Source organism: Scardinius erythrophthalmus (assembly GCF_964197995.2).
Source record: "Scardinius erythrophthalmus genome assembly, chromosome: 2".
Taxonomy (NCBI): Eukaryota; Metazoa; Chordata; class Actinopteri; order Cypriniformes; family Leuciscidae; genus Scardinius; species Scardinius erythrophthalmus.
Genome location: NC_138222.1, coordinates 30,486,407 through 30,504,702, shown reverse-complemented (window position 1 = coordinate 30,504,702; position 18,296 = coordinate 30,486,407). Strand labels below are relative to the sequence as shown.

The following is an 18,296-nucleotide window of genomic DNA, read 5'->3' as shown; positions in this document are numbered from 1 at the left end:
AACCTTAATAACCCTAAGTTTGGTGGCTCACCAGGCTGGGAGAGAGGAGAGAAAATGGCTTTCAATTTCACGCACATTTTCTTTGCGACTAATGAGCACCTTAAATATGGCGCCAGACTTCAGGGTAGCTTGTGAAGGCTGACATTTTCACACACAGCAGCACCTTGTCACCACACATGATGTCCCCTCTACCTGGCTCCTGACGTCTTTGAGTATGTGCGTGCGCATGCTGAATGCTCTCTGACAGATCTGACGAGGAACATATTCGGTAACTAAACAGAGTAAACCATTTTTGAGAAAATGTCCCACCATTATGAGATATTTCTTATACGTGCCCCTACTTCCACTGATCTGTTAAGAAAGGTTCTTTCACACACATACACAAACACCAAGCCAGGAATCAGCACATACAGTATGTCATTTACATTTTCTTTCAGTGCAGAATTTTCTAGTCAAACTCTAAATGCGATTCTGTTGTCATCCTGGATGAGGCCCAAACAAAATTGTCCCTGCAAAATGGGAACCTGAGCTAATTACAACAGTGAAAATGGTGAAAAAGAGACAGTTAATGCCAAAGCAATTATCTGCTACATTCCTTTGTAGATAGGGAATGGCGCATCGCTCTTCACACCGCCTGATGCTTCCCTAGTTAAACCATATTAGGAGACGTTGTGAGCCGATGTGTCACCAGGCAGGGAATTAGATGAGAGGAGTGATGGGATAGATCTGCCAAAAATATATGACACCACTAAAGTCTGCCGCATCAGAGATAAACACTTAATGTTTGTGAGACCAACAGCAAAGGTCTATGCACGCACACACACGCATGCGCATGCACACACACACACACACACACACACTCACACACTCACACACTCACACACTCACACACACACACACACACACACACACACACACACACACACACACACACACACACACACACACACACACACACACACACACACACACACACACACACACACACGCACACACCTGGCTGATTTTAATATGCTCATGCCTGTCAGAGGTCCGGTGGTCTACCCTTACCGCCACACAAACATATTTTCACACACTTGTCGACTGCTATTTAACTGACAGCAGTTCTCTTTAATCTGCTCATTTCTTATCCCCCGGCGCCCGACAGACTTGTGAGCCATGACACATCAAGTTATTGCAAAAAACCAAAACAATTTCAATTTAATGCTGCAGTAGAAAAAAGGTTATATGAAGTCATATAATGAGTGCTTCATTGTCAACAACAACAAAAAAAAGAAACAGCACAGAATGCATAACAGTGCCTGTGCTGTTAACATGCCAATATTTTACACATAAGATTTCCATTCACTGGCAGCTGTCAGTTACTTCAGTAAATTAACTGCCAAAACGTAGCAGAACTGTCAATTGGAGGTAAGGTAACCATGGTTACCTTTCATATCCCCAAAAATGATGAAGCTGCAATGTGATTTTATGGAGGAATAATTAGACAGAACAACAAAATAAAAGATACCAATCAAAAAGGCATTCTACAATATGAAACAACAACCAAGAGTGTTTATAAATAAAAGGTTACATTGTGGAATTCCTCCTTACATTATAAAGTAGCATCTTTTTTATACAACCATTTAAGTGAAATGATGGAACAAGTACTGTCTTGTACAAGAAGTTTAACCCTTTGAGCACGAGGTGGAAATAAAATGTGATTTTTTTCTTCTCATTTTCATATCTTCTGATTAAATAACATATTTATAAAACTATTGTGCAAAACAATTTCATTAATGTCTTCATATATTGTGCACCAGTAGATAGTCATACTCATCTTAAATTAAAAAATATAAAATGATGCATAATTTAGACAGAAATTAGTTTATGTATTTATGTACACATTTTTACACAGACCTGAATTCATAAAGGCCCCTGATTTGAGCAAACTAAAAAACTGCTATTTTGGATTCACATATATTTATGCACTGCAACCTGTATAAGAGGTGATATATCAGATGATGTAACTTTTAATGGGTAGACAAAATACCCTCGAATTTTCCCACTCAAATACATATCAACTTGATTTCCAATCTCTAATTTATCTCTTTATATATATATATATACATATATATATATATATAAATATATATATATACATATATATATATACATACATATATATATATATACATACATATATATATATACATACATATATACATACATACATACATACATACATATATATATATATATATATATATTTATGTATGTTTACTTTTGGAGGGGGATTGTAAATATAGAAGTATTTAGGCGTACTCAGAGGGTTAAATTTTTTCTGCTGACACCAGCATACTTAGGTCACGTAAATAAAGAAAAAAGAAAAGAAAAAAAAAGCAGAAGAGAGAAGTAAAGAGAGAAAGAAAAGCCCAGATTTAGTTATCAAATATTGAACTAAACCATTTCATTAATGCATGCAACTTACTGCATCTCAAGGATGCCAAAAAAAAAAAGGAAATAATCAATTTACACAACTTTCAAATACATACAACTTCATTTTAAGTCTTTTTTATTTGCCTTCATATTTTACCAGTGACCTCTTCACTCAGCACTGCACAGTAAGAAAATTATCAATTGTCATCATTTTCTCTGTTTTCCATTGTGAACTAAAAATGCAGAAAATGTATGTCTCTAGGGCCAAATGAGTGTTCCCCAGAAGAAAACTCCAAATGATGTGCCAAAACTAAACAGCAGTTTTTTGGCATCTATGTGCAGTTAGTTCTTCATTAATTACTTGTAGTTCGTTAATATTTTCTTTTTCCTTTAGAAATGTTAGTCAGAAGGCTTGAAAAAAAGGACAGGAGATAAAGAGATGAGAGACAGAGTTTTTGTCCTTGGCCATCGCTAAGGTTTCTCAAGTTCACTAACATACATAAGATGGTCCTCAGGGGATTTACCATGGGTCTTACTCAGATGGAGCTTGACAGCGTGCTTGCTGGCAAAAGTCCGGTTACACAGTTTACACTGATATGAGGTGCCATTTGCCTCCTCATCTGGGGAAGGGGAGGGGGAAAGCGAATGAGGACTGGGGTTGGGGATCGAATGGGCCAAAGAATGCACTTGGGCTGAAAGCAGTTTCTCAGAAAGCCCCTTGGTGTGGCGTGAGATCTGGCTAATAAGATGCTCTCCAGACAACTTAGCCAGGTCCCTGAGCCGGAAGCCCAGATGTGATTCAAGATGGCTGACATAGGTAGAGGGGGAACGGATTTGTGATGCACAGTCACTGCAGAAGAAGACAGGGTGGCCAGAGTCTAGATTTTTCAAGAACTTTGTGCCACCTGTCCGCCTCAGCTGGTATTTGACGTTGGCCAGCCAGTGACTGATGGTGGTCATCGAGAGGCCAGTGAAGCGAGAAATATGCATGCGCTCCTGTGGACTGAGGTCCGACATAATGTACTTGCCATCACCTGTTTGCCGCAAACTGGAGGCAAACTGTGCCTGAAGGATAAGTAGATGCTGAGGATTCCAGTTGGACTGCCGGCCCTTTCGTTTCTGAGCGGGAGAGATCTCCTCTGACTCCTCTGGAGTCGATCCATCTATATCCGAACGTTCTGAAAGACTCGTTGGTGTTGAGGATTTAGATGCATGGCTCTCTGTTAGGTTGCGCAGCATATCAGAGATGTCGGAAAGGGCATTTTCTCGCAGAGGTGAGTTGGACATGAAGGAAACCACAGCAGATGAGGCTTTGGCCATGGTGATGGTTGATGATGGTGAAATTGAGGTGGGAGTGGAGGTGGAGGAGGACAGGGCAGCAGATCCCAAGGAGTTGCTCTTATCGCTCTTGCCTTTGGTCAGATCAATAGGCTGGTCATTGTTGATGTGGTAGAAATAGCGGTCTAGATGCTCATTGGTTTTTTTGGTCTGAGATGGAGTGGAGGCAGCTACAGCTGCCTTCTCTGCCAGGCTGTTGCTCATCTTGAAGAGCATGCTCATGGGATCAAGAGATGGCAGGGCAGGTTTGGCAGCTTTGCCTAGGTGAACATTCATGACAGACTGAAGCGCACTTAAAGGGTTGACAAATGGCTGCTCTGGAGGATGGTCGGTTATAATAGCAGTGCTGCTGCATAAGGTAGACACAGGGGTTTTGACAACATGGTCAGTGCCATTCTCCAAAGACTCTTTTGTGAGAGCATCACCATTTGAATCTTTGTGAGTATTTCCGCCCCCATTAGTCTCAGGGGTTTTGGCTCCTCTCCTTTCCTTGGGGGACTCCCCTCTGGCAGATTCCCCTGCATCGCTACTGCAAGGAGAAGGTGTGGTTCGTCTAAGTGGGGAGGACCTGGCTCCAGGATCCCTCATTTTCTCCTCTACTTTGGCCACTTTTTCTGTGACTTTTTTGACTAGCTCCTCCATGGCATGGAAATTGTTTTTGGGCAAAGGGGATGTTTGGCAACTAGGTGGAGAAATAAGAGGTTGGCTTTTGGTAGGAGACAGAATCTCTTCTCCAGAAAACATATACTTCAGAGGAGAACTTTTCCCCGAGTTGCGCAGGGACAGTTTCATAATGTTTGGAAGCTGGTAGGCAGCGTGAATACTGGGGTAGCCTCCCCAGCTGGGTGTGCCATTCTGTGCTTTGTTGATGGCAGATGTTACTGTATTCTCAAGAGACTTCAATATGTCAAACCCCCCCTTAGGGCTTTCTTCAAGATCTTCCTCAGTCAAATATGGATATTTGGATGAAACTTCAAACTTCTCGTCGGTTTCGCTTTCTGTTACCTTCTTGTCTTTGCTATTATTTGTCTCCTTGGTACACTCCACTTCCTTCTCCTCTTTTTTAATCTCCATGGGTGTGATGGCAGGGGAGATACTAGGGGGAGGAGGTGCAGGTGGTGGTGGAGAAAATGCAGTGGCAGCCAGTGGCACTGATTGTACCTTTTCTTCATTGGTAGGTATGGTGTTAGGAGCCGTTATGGACATCGACTCCATGATAGGTTTGCCTTTCTTGATGGCAGAGTTAGTGACCTTGATGAAGTGTCCTGTGACCATCATATGGGCCGTCAGCTCCTGCAGTGTGTCATGCGAGCTTCCACACTCCATGCATTTCAGGATCTGGGATTTCCGTGACTCAAACTGCCACGCATAACTAGCACCGTTCTGGTGTCCATACCGATTGTTGGGTGTGATGTAGGGATTGGGGGTCTTTTGCAGAAGGTCATTGGTGTCAGATAAAGAAGGCTTGGGGGTGCCGCCATTGGAATCTGGTGAGCTGGGGAGTTCTAGCTCAATAGGGGCTCTTTTACGAGCTGAAGAAATAATCTTGGCTGCCACAGGAGTTACAGGTTCCTTAAGAGGCACTTTCTGGTAGTGTTTCGTCTTGATCATGTGGACACTAAGGTCCTGCAGTGACTCAAAGGAATGTCCACAGTACATGCACTTAAGAACTTTCTGGGCATCCTCTTTTCCTTCCATCTCCAGGAGGGAACGCTTGCGAGGCTTCGACCAGCGCTTGGTACCTTCACTGTCTGTCTCATGGTTGTCATCCCGGTAGTGGCCCGTCTCGTTCATGTGCACCGTGAGCTCGACCAGAGTATCATAGGCGGCACTGCAGTCTTTGCACCGGAACTTGCTTGCACCAGTGAAGATGGAGCCATACAGTTTGGTGCTCTGCCGATAAAGCTGCACAGTACTGAAAAGGTTTGGCTCAGAGGCTGGGTGCATCAGTCTACTCTGGTTCTGTGAAACATTCTGCAAGGTCTTTGCAATGGCTGTCTGGTGCCAGTCGTAACCACCACTACCACAGCTACTGCTGCTGCTACTACTGCTGCTGCTACTACTGTGGCTACGTGGGGGCTTTTCTGCTGGTTGCTGAGACACATTCAGGTTCAGCGATGACCAGTAAGAGTTGGTCAGGAAACTAGTGTAGATAGCTTTCATCTGCTCCAGGCTGTCTGGCCCTAATTGTGTCACCTCCTCACTGATTGGTGTGGCCGTTGTCGTCATCATCATTGATGAAGTTGAAGAAAGAGAGATGAGGGGCTCCTTGGCTGAGATATCTTCTTCGTTCTTCACTGAGGCACTCTCAAAGTCTGACATGCGGTCACTGGATTCACTCAGGTGTGACTCGCTGTCCATCTCATGGCTGGAGAAATCGGCTGGTGGAGAGTCATGAAAGCCTGGCCTGTCTTTAAGGAGTAAGTCTTTGTCCTGGCACACATACTTCATGGCAGGTTCCTCCTCCAAAGCTGAATCCTCTCCTTCAACATCCTCATCGAGTAAGGCACCCTCCTTCAGCTCCTCTGGCACATATGCTACAGGTAAAAAAAGAGATAAAAGAAACAAAAAGAAAAGATGTTATCACATTGTCCAAATGAAGATTTAACACACTGCATTCCTACAATGCCTTGTATGGTGGATAGACAGCTGATAAAATGGCAAGCATCAGTGTGTTTTCTCCAGTAGTGAAAAACAGTCGGTCAGAATTTTTTATATTATAAAGTGTTGCAGTAATTCTTTCTCTGCTTTCCAATTGCATTACATTGCCACATGAAATGAAGTTATGTTTCTCTCTTCCTTTCTGAAAAGAAAGTGCAGCAAAAATAAAGAGACGTTAAAAGAACGGAAAAAAATGACTCTTCAAACCGAAGTTGCCACCTTATTCTTCTCAAGGGGCAACAGCTTGAAATTAAAACTAAATTTGAAATTAATGAAGCACATTCTGGAGGTGGCATTCGTTTCTAAAGTAATAAATTACTTGTATCAACCTCAGAGACAGCAGTTCCTGTCTGTCAATTAATATGTCTTACGCTTCTTCAGCAGCACCTAATGCATTCCCAAACAGACACACTCACCATTTAAATGAAGAAAGCATTCTCACTCATTACACAGCAAAGGGTTGCCTGCTTGTAAATAAAAATGATTGTATGTACAATGTTTCCTACATAAAAATCCCTGCTTTTGAAGTTGAAAGTTCTTATTTACAGTTTGGCCTGGAGAACGCAAATGCTCAAGAAAAACATGGTCATGTTTTGTGCACGCCAGCCTGAAAAATAAGAAACTAAAATATATTCATTTTAATTTCCAGTGCAAGTGATGCAGAATGAAAGGCAGAAAAAGAGAAAGAGACACAGAGAGAAATGCAATGCATTGAAATAATTCCAAGAATTCCTAACTGTGTCAGTTTATCACGCTTTTGACCAGGTATGTAAACAATGGAGAGAGAGGACACTCCATTGGACACACTGGTTTTCTGTGAACACATTCAATCATGTCTAAATACCACAAAAGTCAAACTAGTCATGCTAAAACTTCAACACACAGCATTTAGATTTAATTCTAAATACAATATGTAAATTTGTATACAAGGAACATTCAAGGGTTTCCTCAACAAAGACTGCATATAATTAGAATTTCATGAATCATCCCCTTAAAAACAATCTTTTTAGGTTAGTAAAGCGATTTAATTTAAGCTTAACAAGAAAACACTGCTGCGATGCAGCTATGATGGTTGTGTAACAACAACAAAAAAGTAAAAAGAATGCCATAAACATGAGGACAGTCATTTTGTAGCCCTTGGCAGAATGATGTCAAGGGACTGGCAAAAACCCTTTTTTAGTTTGTAGTTGTAATATGCGTACCTAATGGCTTCAGGCATTCTGTGCTGTTGCAATAACCCTTAACAGGACTAAATTGTTTTTTTATAATGTAGTCATATTATTATTATTATTTATTTTTATATATCAATCCAAAAAAAATAATGTAATAGGATTTAAACCATAGATTTCAAATGGTCAGCTATTTAATTTTCTGAATATTACTCATTTCTCTCTCTCTCTCTCTCTCTCTCTCTCTCTCTCTCTCTCTCTCTCTCTCTCTCTCTCTCTCTCTGTGTCTCTCTGTGTGTGTGTGTGTGTGTGTGTGTGTGTGTGTGTGTGTGAGAGAGAGAATGTTTGAATCTGACAATATTAAGAACCTAAACAAGTAGTTTCAACAAAACTTTATTCCAAGTAGGCAGAAGAACATTCAATAGTGATTTTTTACAGCATTATTATTAGGATCCATCTTCTCACACACATCACAGTCAGTCTGTGAAATCGAATCACCCCCTACACAAATCACAACCAACTGTGATCGTGCAGCACACACAAACTCACATGCACACGCTTACACACAGCCATCTGTTCTGAATCAGCCAAAACGACAGCTGTTTAAGAGAACAATGCCTTCGTTCAGGAAGCAGGAGAAGCTGAGCTTTACATCAAGGCCAAATAGCAAGGTAAAAACCCAATTCCTTCAAATACATACACTTTAAACCTCCTCTCGATGATTACAACACACATACACATGCGCGCGCGCGCACACACACACACACACACACACACACACACACACACACACACACACACACACACACAGGTGGAGATTTTAGCATGAAATTTTAGCTCCCACTAAACCACTATATGTAAAATGTAAGGTCAACCTTGAACATAATTACACAAAATGATTAGCTGGTAATTAAAGTTAAAAAGGAGGGTGAGTGTGCCAATGGGTAGAGAGAGAGAGAGAGAGAGAGAGAGAGAGAGAGAGAGAGAGAGAGAGAGAGAGAGAGAGAGAGAGAGAGAGAGAGAGAGAGAGAGAGAGAGAGAGAGAGAGAGTTTGCTCATCACTTCAAGTACAAGCAAACCTGTCTCACTGTAACCTTGACCTGAACTTGACTATATGTAGAGCACAGAGTGAGTATTGCCAGTGAGTAGGCGTACGCCCTACAGTAAATCTGAGGAGAAGTGTGTACGTTTGTAATGTGTTTTTTTCCAAAATTCATTATTCCGACACCAAACACAGAATTAGCACTGCTTGACATCACAACAATCAGCCGTAAGCCCCCAAGGTAACATGAGCGGGATGGAGAAAGACGAGAAGAAAGCAGAGGCAGGGGCTAACGAGAGAGAGACCCAACAATCTGTGACACACATCCCGAGTGTTGGTGCATGTCCTGGCTGTATTCCAGGTTCCCAAGCCCCCAGTGTACCAACAAGTCTGTGTGATCTGGCTGGGAACAATATTGAGATTTCATCCCTGGACCTTCAGAAGCCAGTGCTCTGGTCCAGGCCTACTCACACCACACAGGTGCTGTTTTAATTAGAAAACAGGATGCTTGGATCCAAGAGTGGTAAGGTGGGGGTAAAATCAGAATGACCTCCCAATGATTTGGCATCAGGTTGGAATAAGAGCTTGATCTAATTTACACTCAGACATCCAGGGAGATGACCAGCAGAGAATGCTGTTTTCTAAGGCAGTGGAGAGCGTAACCTTGCACATTTAAAGGGCCGTCTGGGTCTGGACTATTAGAGCACATACTGTCTTTAAAAAAATCAAAGTGGAAAACCTTAATACATATAACAGTGATAAAACTAATCCGCAAGCCCTTTTATCAAAGGAACAAGATGAAATGTTAAGTATGCAAATATGACTCTTTTCCACAACCATGTGTGACTAAATTGTTTGATTACAAGAACTAAGGTGCACTTTTTAATTAAAATAAAATGTCTACTGAAGTAAAAGTCAAATGTATTGAATGTGACAAAAGCTCTTTACTCTGTCCACTAGGATCTAGGAACTAATGTGGGTTTTCCATCTATATGGCCAGTATAATGTGAATATAAGACACCACTTTTAAATATTTTTTTAAATAAGTCAGTAAATCAGTAATCAGTAACGTAAAATATTTTAAAAATTTTGGTCCTATTTTAATATATTTTACATTTAATTTTGAGCAGCCATTACTCAGTCTTCAGGGTCATATGATCCATCAGAAATCATTCTTATATGCTAAATTGCTGCTCAAGAAACATTCTATTACTATCAATGTTGAAAACAGTTGTGCTGTTTAATATGTGGAAACTTTTTTACAAGTAAAACAATGTAAATGCAAAATGTAAAGAGTCTTTACTGTCACTGCTGACTAATTTAATGCATCCTTGTTGAATGAAAGCCTTTTGCTTTTGGTGCGTTTCATCCTATATACATAATAATGTAGAACCATACATGCATGTGAACCAAGTTAACACCCCTCAAGCTGCTGCCATTTGTTCTTGTTTGGAATTGAACCTCATTTATACAGACAGAAGTTGAAGTCTGCAGCCCGGTCCAATACTTCTGGGTGTGCGGATGAGCTGGAGAGAGTGAAAGAGTAAGTAGTTGGTAATTAAAGCTGCTATATATAGCCCCTAAAGCCCACATTTATAATGGGAGGTATCTCTCTCTAATATGCCACTATCTGCAATGTGATATCATTAGGAGGAAAATGGTTTGTAGCCTTAAGCAGACAGGCTGTCTGTGTGCGGCTGGAGAATATGAGATAGCACCAATCCACTTCTCTTCTCCTCTTTCCTCTCGTCCTCCGCCCTCGCTCCTTTCCTCACCTCCCCTCCATCTCTCCTCGGCTATCATGACCCGTGTTAATGAAGTTAATTGAATCTGAGATCAATAATGCTTAATTATTGCAATTTGACATGCACAGACAAATTGGTGGGGAGGCCAGACGTGTACGCATGCATGTGTACGCTAGAGGAGATGTAAGTGTGTGTGTCCAGCACCAGGGTGGGCGAGAGGGCACGGCTGGACAGCAGAGGAAGAGAGAGAAGGATGGACGAAGCAGACAGGCGTGCCATCGATTCCAGAGAGACGCCCCATCGACCAGTCCTACTGAGTGATGGAGGCCCTGCTCCAAGGCTAGCTGGAGAAAGAGAGAGCTCACTGAGACCACTTTCGCCAGCCTGGCCTGCCCTGCCCACAAACGGCACATTGAGATAGATTGGATGGACAGAGGAGCGTGACACAGAGAGAAAACCAGAAAGAAAATGTCAGACACAGATAAGAGGGTTCTACCTATGGAATCACTGGTGTTTTGTTTATAGAACGCATGGCTGTTACTAAGTGATGGTTACCATGGCTATAACTGTAACAAGTTTTGTTTCCCTGCATTGTCTCGGCAACCAGATGAACCTGAGGTATTTTAATTTATGAAAACATTAAAGGAATATTCTGGATTATTTACAACTTAAATGTTTATGGACAACATCTGTGACTTTAATTGCAATGTTGACAGCTGCATATTTTAAATGTTTATTTGTGATGCTGCACACTTGCCTGCTAGGCTTACACTGCCAGTGCATTGCTGTAAACACATTTTGCGTTTATTGAAATTATTGACTGCAGTAACTGACAGCATGCCACAGATGCAGTAGCCTACATGGACACTAAACTATGAAGAATATTCCCAAAATATTCCTTTAAAGTAAATGTGAATTGTCATTTGCAGTCAATTTTACAACCACATTTCCAAGTGAAACAGGACATTCAATTGGGGCAGGGGGGAAATAGAGTAGGATTTTAGCTATAAAAACTGATTGGATTGTAAAAACATTCTATTACAAACTGTAATGCGGACAGACTGAATGATAGTTTGTTAAATATGAATGGCAACAGCAAAAAGACGAGCTAAATGATTAAAGATTAACGTTAATTTAAAAAAAAAAATGAATTATTCCCAATTAGACCAGGAACATGCATTAAGAAATTAAATTCAAGTTCATTTAGATTGTTTCACGCTCAATTTAAGAAAGAATCATAGCTACAGTGATATCAAAAACCTTGAAAATTTTTTAATAATGAATCACAGGCACTTAAAACCTTTAAAAAAACCCTCATCTTTTGTTATAATAATGTGGAAATATGAGGTGGTGGAAGAGTGTGAGAGAGAGCGAGAGAAAGAGGTGTGGATTAAAGAAAAGAAACAGGGCTGGAGGTGCATCGGCGCTGGCAGAACTGAGAGAGAGAGCTGGTAAACACAGACGCTAGCACGGCTAATCGCCCGCTCATGCCACTCAGCGGGAGAGCCCCTGACAGTGTGTGTATGTGTGTGTATGTTTACACACCCCCGCTCTCCCCCCCTGCATGTGCACAGCAACCGGTAACCACGCTGGAGAACAGAACTTCCCCCTGCTGCCATAGCACCTCCACTGGAGTTAACACTCCTACACGGCATCAAGATTCGACAGCCTCGAACACACACGTGAGCGCTCAGTCATACAAATGATCCTGTGTGCAACACAATATCGTACAAACAAAAAGTTGATTTATATTCAGAAACGGGCTCGGTGCTGATGCAGGAATTTAGAAACCCCTGGCTAAGGAAACGTAGAGGGGAAACGTATTAAAGAAACGTTAATAGTCTTTCACCTCTGATGAGCGTGTTTTAGCACTGATTATTACAATAACTGCACAACTGAAATATGCTTTATTCATTGACTTCAGTGATGTATACGTTTTTTGTTGACAAAACTGCTCTGGAGACGTATCCTCTCGAGACACATCCAATAAAAACCTTACATGTGCTTTTTTGGATCTATCTCTTTAGAAATTTGAACTAAGAGGTTAAAACAGCACAGCATGGACGTTCTCAGGAGTAAAAACACGCTCCACCTCTTCCAAAATGCTATTAGTTACTAATGAACACTAACGTCCGCCCTGAATGTCTCCTACGATTTTGGCTAATGCTTCTTCTGAAGGTTTGCCCACAATTGCTCCTTTAAGAAGGCTCACATCATCAGACAATCATTTCCATGTCCTCTACTTAAAAGACAAATAACAAATTAGAAACAGGCAAATAATTTTCTAAGCAGTGACAAGATTATATATATATAGGAAAAGATTCTGAATTTACTGCTCACCTGTGCAGATAATATTAGATAACAATGAGGATATAATCTCTTTTATTTTCATATGTGTGTATACACATAAATATTCTTTACTGATTTTTTTTTTTTTTTTTGGACTGGTTTAATATATTGTAAACATGGGGGGCCCAGATATGAACTCTAGTTAGTTAATGTAACCTAATGTACAAATTTGTATTCAGTCATAAAATATATATATTTTAGATGTTACTTCATGAATCACATTTTTTAGGTTACCTGACGTTTTTTATTTATTTTTATTTTTTATAGTTTGGGGTTGATACAATTTTTTTTTAATGTTTTTAAAATAAGTCTCTTATGCTCACCAAGACTACATTTAAAAAAATATTATTATGAAATACTGGTAACACTTTACAATAAGGTTCATTAATTAACATTAGTTAACTACCTTAGTTAACATGAACTAAGAATTATTTTATTTTATTTATTATATTAATTTTTAACATTTACTAATACATAATTAAAATCAAAGGTTGTATTTGTTAACATTAGTTAATGCACTGAACTAACATGAACAATGAACAGCTGTATTTTTATTAACTAACATTAACAAAGATGAATAAATAGTGTAACAAATGTATGTTAGTTCATGTTAGTTAATACATTAGTCTAACTAATGAACATTATTGTAAAGTGTTACCGAAATATTATTTAAAATACCTTTTATTTTATTTAAAATGTAATTTATTCCTGTGATGCAAAGCTGATTTTTCAGCATCATTACTCCAGTCCTCAGTGATCCTTCAGAATTCATTCTAATATGCTGATTTGGTGCTCAGGAAACATTTCCTATTATTATTAAAGTTGAAAACATTTGTGCTGCTTAATATTTTTGTGAAAAACATGATGTGTAACACCGCGTTTACACCGGACGCGAGCGGCACGACACGACAAAAGATGACAGAATCCATTATAATCATTATAATCTGGATGCGACATGACACGGCAAATCCCCTTTTATGTCACGTCCAGAGTAGACAACCTTTAGCTGTTGCGGAGCGACAACGGTTGTGTCCCGCGTAGACAAGGTGTAACTAACTCCATAAGGTCTGTGATCTATATTTCAGGATGTCACACTGGAAATTAGTGGTTTCTAAGGCTGTTCTCTGAACGATGAGTAAACGTTCTTGAGGACAGACAGAAATCTGTGACTGCATCAGGTGTTTCCTGTACGAAAAAGATGCTGAATTTACTGCTCACCTGTGCAGATAAGATTAGATAACAATAAAAAAATTGTACATTTGTCCATATCACAAAAATTTGTACATTTGTCCATATCTCTTTTATTTTCATATGTGTGTATACACACAGAAATATTATTTACTGATTTTTTTTTTTTTTTCTTTTTGGACTTGTTTGAATATATTGTAAACATGGGCCCAGATATGAACTCTAGTTAGTTAATAATCAGTCAAATGTGTGTGTGGCTCTGTTGTCTGAAGCAGCTCTCAAACAGACACCACAAACAATTATAAAGCAGGAGGAAGATGATCTCCAGCAAATGATCCACCCGCCTGCCTTTGTTATTCAGATGAGCTCCACTTGGAGAAGTCACATTCCTAAAGCACGGGGCAACCGGAGGTCAGACACATCTACACAAACTATAAGGAACTCCCAAGAGGCCGAAAGAGAGCCGGAGAGAGGGAGGGGCGATTGTCTTTGAATGAGTTTACATGTGTGTCTTTCTGAGAATCTCTCGGTTTTTGTCGGTGACTTGTGTTGTTCCTCTTCCTCTTTCAGTAATCCCTCCTATAATGTGTCTTTCCCTCCCTCTCTCTCTCGCTCTGTCCCACTCAGAATCACAGGAGTGTGTCAGTCTCCCATTAGAGAGGGTTGCTGGGTAATGGGAGAGAACAGATCTGCCTTGCTGTGATCCCCAGGGCCTCACTCGGCTCGACTACCACACACACACTCACAAAACACATATTAACACCACAATATAAACATGGTTATGTGTCTGCAAAAAAAAAAAAAAAAAAAAACTTCCATAGAAAGACGAATATGGAATTTTAAAAATCGACTAGGCTGTGGGTCTCTGAATGACTAGTTAGCTTATCGGTCTGAAAAGGAAAGTTCATGCAAAAATGAAAATTCTGTCATGATTTACATTCTTTCTTCTGTGGAACACAACAGAAAATATTTAGATAAATGTCTCAATTTTATTTTTTTTGAGTCTATACAAAAGAAGTCAGTGGTAACCAAAACAGTTTGATATTCTTCAAAATGTCTTCTTTTATGTTCTGCAGAAGAACGAAAGTCATACAGGTTTGGAATAACATGAGCGTGAGTAAATGTTGACATCATTTTTGGATGAACTATCCCTTTAAGAAACATGTTGTTAGAGGGCATTCACATAATACAAGTTCTTGCATTTGTAATAGTTAGACTGCTTTTAATTGAACATGCAATGACGGGACTCTCAACGCAAAACGGCCTAAAGACGTCCATCTGAATGTGTAACTGTAGCGGTGCTGCTTTAATGTGTCATGTTCCTAGCATGCTCATTAAAGCACCGGTGCTAAAAACATCGAAATAAAAATATCCAAATACCTAAGAAAAAAAATCTCAACCTCACTTACGGACAAGTCATCCAACAAGTGACAGTCGTGACCCATCCCTCCCGCAAACACACAAAGCCAGAAAATAGACAAGATCTCTGATTTAAAACGAAAAAAGTCACTGTGTCTCTCCAACGTACACAAGCCCTGAACTTGGCAGATACGTTAGGCAGCAAAATAATAGGCATTTTCCAACCCATAATGCAGAGTGTTAGCCAGTGGCAGTCCACTGATTTAGGTACTACGTCGAGACGTCAATCTGAAGGCCTTGGAAGAGAGGGAGAGCGAGAAGGAGGGGGATGTGTAGATACACAGAGAGTGGGCCTGCAAAGCAAAGATGAGCGAGATAGAGAGAGCGAGATGCTCCTAATGGGAGACATGCAGTCATCTAGTCGCTGACTCTCTCCATTCAGCGTGTCACTGGGTATCCATTACCTGCCACTCTCCTCTGATCTCTTTGGACAGCTCTGATCAAAAGATGTCATTTGACCTACTCGCCCGCTCGTGCTGGCCCGCCGGGGTACGTGGCCCGCGAGCGCGGGGCTGCCTCGCCCGTAAATAAAACGACATCATCGCTTCAGCGTCCCGTCATGTTCTCGGGCCGATTATGATAATAGTGGATCTGTCAGCGCGTAAACGGACAGGGCAGCCACGGCGCTAATGCGCAGGATATAGCCTCTCTGCCTCCGCCGCCTTAGTTCCTGCTTTGCTCTTTATTGGGTCGACTTTTCCCTCTCTCTCTCCTGCTCCTCTCATTGGATGGCACCTGAGAAGCAAGCCCCGCTCGTTGAGGATGTCAGGGTTAATCTGTTAGCATCAAGCTGGGGCCGCGGAGGCAAACAGAAAGAGATTTGCCTTATTCTGATTTGGAAGGAGACAGGGCAGAGGGTGTAGATGAGCTGGGGAGGGGACTGATTGTCTATGATATTGCTCGTGCCGCGTTTCGAGAGGTCCTGCTCGGGCTGCGTGCAAACATGGAAACAGACACATAATCTAAACAAAACCAGACGTAGAAACAACACGCCGGCGCACGAGCACATCATAGAAGATGAAGAAAATTACACACAAATGCCGCAAGAGGAGACACACACAAAACGCTTGGGCTCGGCGGAGGCAGGACGGTAAAAGGCAGGCGAACGTGCAGGGTTTTAGAGGCGAGAAAAACGGCACACAATAAAGCGAGAAAACAACACTGCTCGGAGGCAATTTAGACTGCAAAACACAAACCATTAAGTTTGTGCATTATCTTTTAATTTAATCTGGAATGATTTATAATCCATCACGCAAGGCTTCAACCATATCCAATTATTCTCTGTGCCTTGATTGACAACAAAGGTGATTTATTAAGCTAATAAAAAGTGATGTGCACCCAGCCCCCCTCCTTCCCCCCTCGACACCCCCCACCCCCCTGTGAAAATAGCCAGTGAGAGACACACTCTGCTTACAGGGGTGTAGCGGTTCACTGCCGCCCTTGGCCAAGGGGCTGGGGTCACGTTTGTCGTTCTGGAGGTGTAGTTAGAAAGTAGATCTGAGATCAGACCATTGCAATAAACATGCTTTTTCTAATGACTTTTTTTATTTTATCTATATTTCAAGATATACACTAGTGTAGTACCCCTATCGATGCATGACAGTAGCCTGATTCTTGTGAAGTACTATTAACATACTATTTGTTTATCTCAAATGACCAGAAAATTACATAAATGCATATTCAGAGGGAGAGAAAGATGCTCTCTGGGTTTTGGCAAAGAAAAATGACATTATGTCTTGGATTCGTTTATTTTGGGTATGTATGTGTCATCTTGTCGCAGCTGCTAAGGGCTAATGTTCTGCTTTGGATATTATTTCTGATTATTAATGAAAAGCAGAGGACAAGAATGATGGTTTTCTTCAGGACGCTCGTAAATAATATTAAAACTGTGCCAACAACAGGGCCGGCCACCTAATGAGCCTTTAACCCTGTGAGTCGCATATGCCTTGTGTTAATTTTAGACCTATAGAGCTATGAGGTCACATTCACACAGCTGTGTGTGGAAGTAGAGCAAAGAACCCATACAACACACTTTACCTCTTTTTACTGAAAATAAAAGATGTGGCTTTAGGGTACGGAATAGTTTGTGTGCAGATTCCTTCAACTGTACAGTATATTGTCACGTGAACTGTCGATCGCACGTGTGTGTGTGTGTGTGTGTGTGTGTGTGTGTGTGTGTGTGTGTGTGTGTGTGTGTGTGTGTGTGTGTGTGTGTGTGTGTGTGTGTGCATGCACGTGTTCTGAATGGCTCATAAACCACAGGAGGACACATTAATGTCCACAATGTTCAGCCTGCCCTGGTAAACACACAACCCCCTCAACTAATGATGCAATAAGAAAACAAGCCATCACAGCCCCTCCGCAGAGAGACACACACACACATACACACACCCGCTGTAGCCGACAACAGATTTAAGATCTTAATATCACATACTTAATAAGGGTGGGGAAATATGTTGGTGGTCTACCAAAGAAGTATTTACTTTCTTTTCCACAAAATTCTCAGAAATCTCTGGGAATAGCCAGAGGACGACAACAACAGAAACACAACGATAAGATACTGAAAGGTAAAGAGTCACTGAATGGACGACTTATAATGTTGCAAATGGCACATTTTCCTTAGCATGTGTGAAAGTGAGGCTTGAAACTGGCTTCTTTTGTCCAGATAAGCAGACACGGCTCTGGCAGTACATTCTCTCAGCTCATAAAACTGGGGCCCAGGGCAGAGGACCCTGTTCACTCTCTTTACAGGCTTCCACTGTTAACGAGAGAACGGCTCTCGTTATAACTGTCCCGGCACAGCCGCGGACCTTTGCTTTGTGACGTTTAAAAATGTTGCCTGGCTACACTAGGTCACTGTGATGCTATAGAGCCATTATATCACTATCTTTATCTCCTGCCCTCCTCTCGCTTATATTTGTGTCAATTATATATATATATATATATATATATATATATATATATATA

The 18,296-nt window shown here is 41.0% G+C and overlaps 1 protein-coding gene across 1 annotated transcript in view; it reads right to left on the bottom strand.

Annotated features, from left to right (window-relative positions):
* Window positions 1-2,276: 2,276 nt before the first annotated feature.
* Window positions 2,277-18,296, bottom strand: part of tshz3b (teashirt zinc finger homeobox 3b) — a 37,070-nt gene continuing 21,050 nt past the window's right edge. The window contains exon 3 of the mRNA XM_081359555.1: window positions 2,277-6,293. Within this exon, the coding sequence (XP_081215681.1) occupies window positions 2,890-6,293 (3,404 nt within the window). The 3' untranslated portion in view covers window positions 2,277-2,889. The remainder of the gene's footprint in view (window positions 6,294-18,296) is intronic.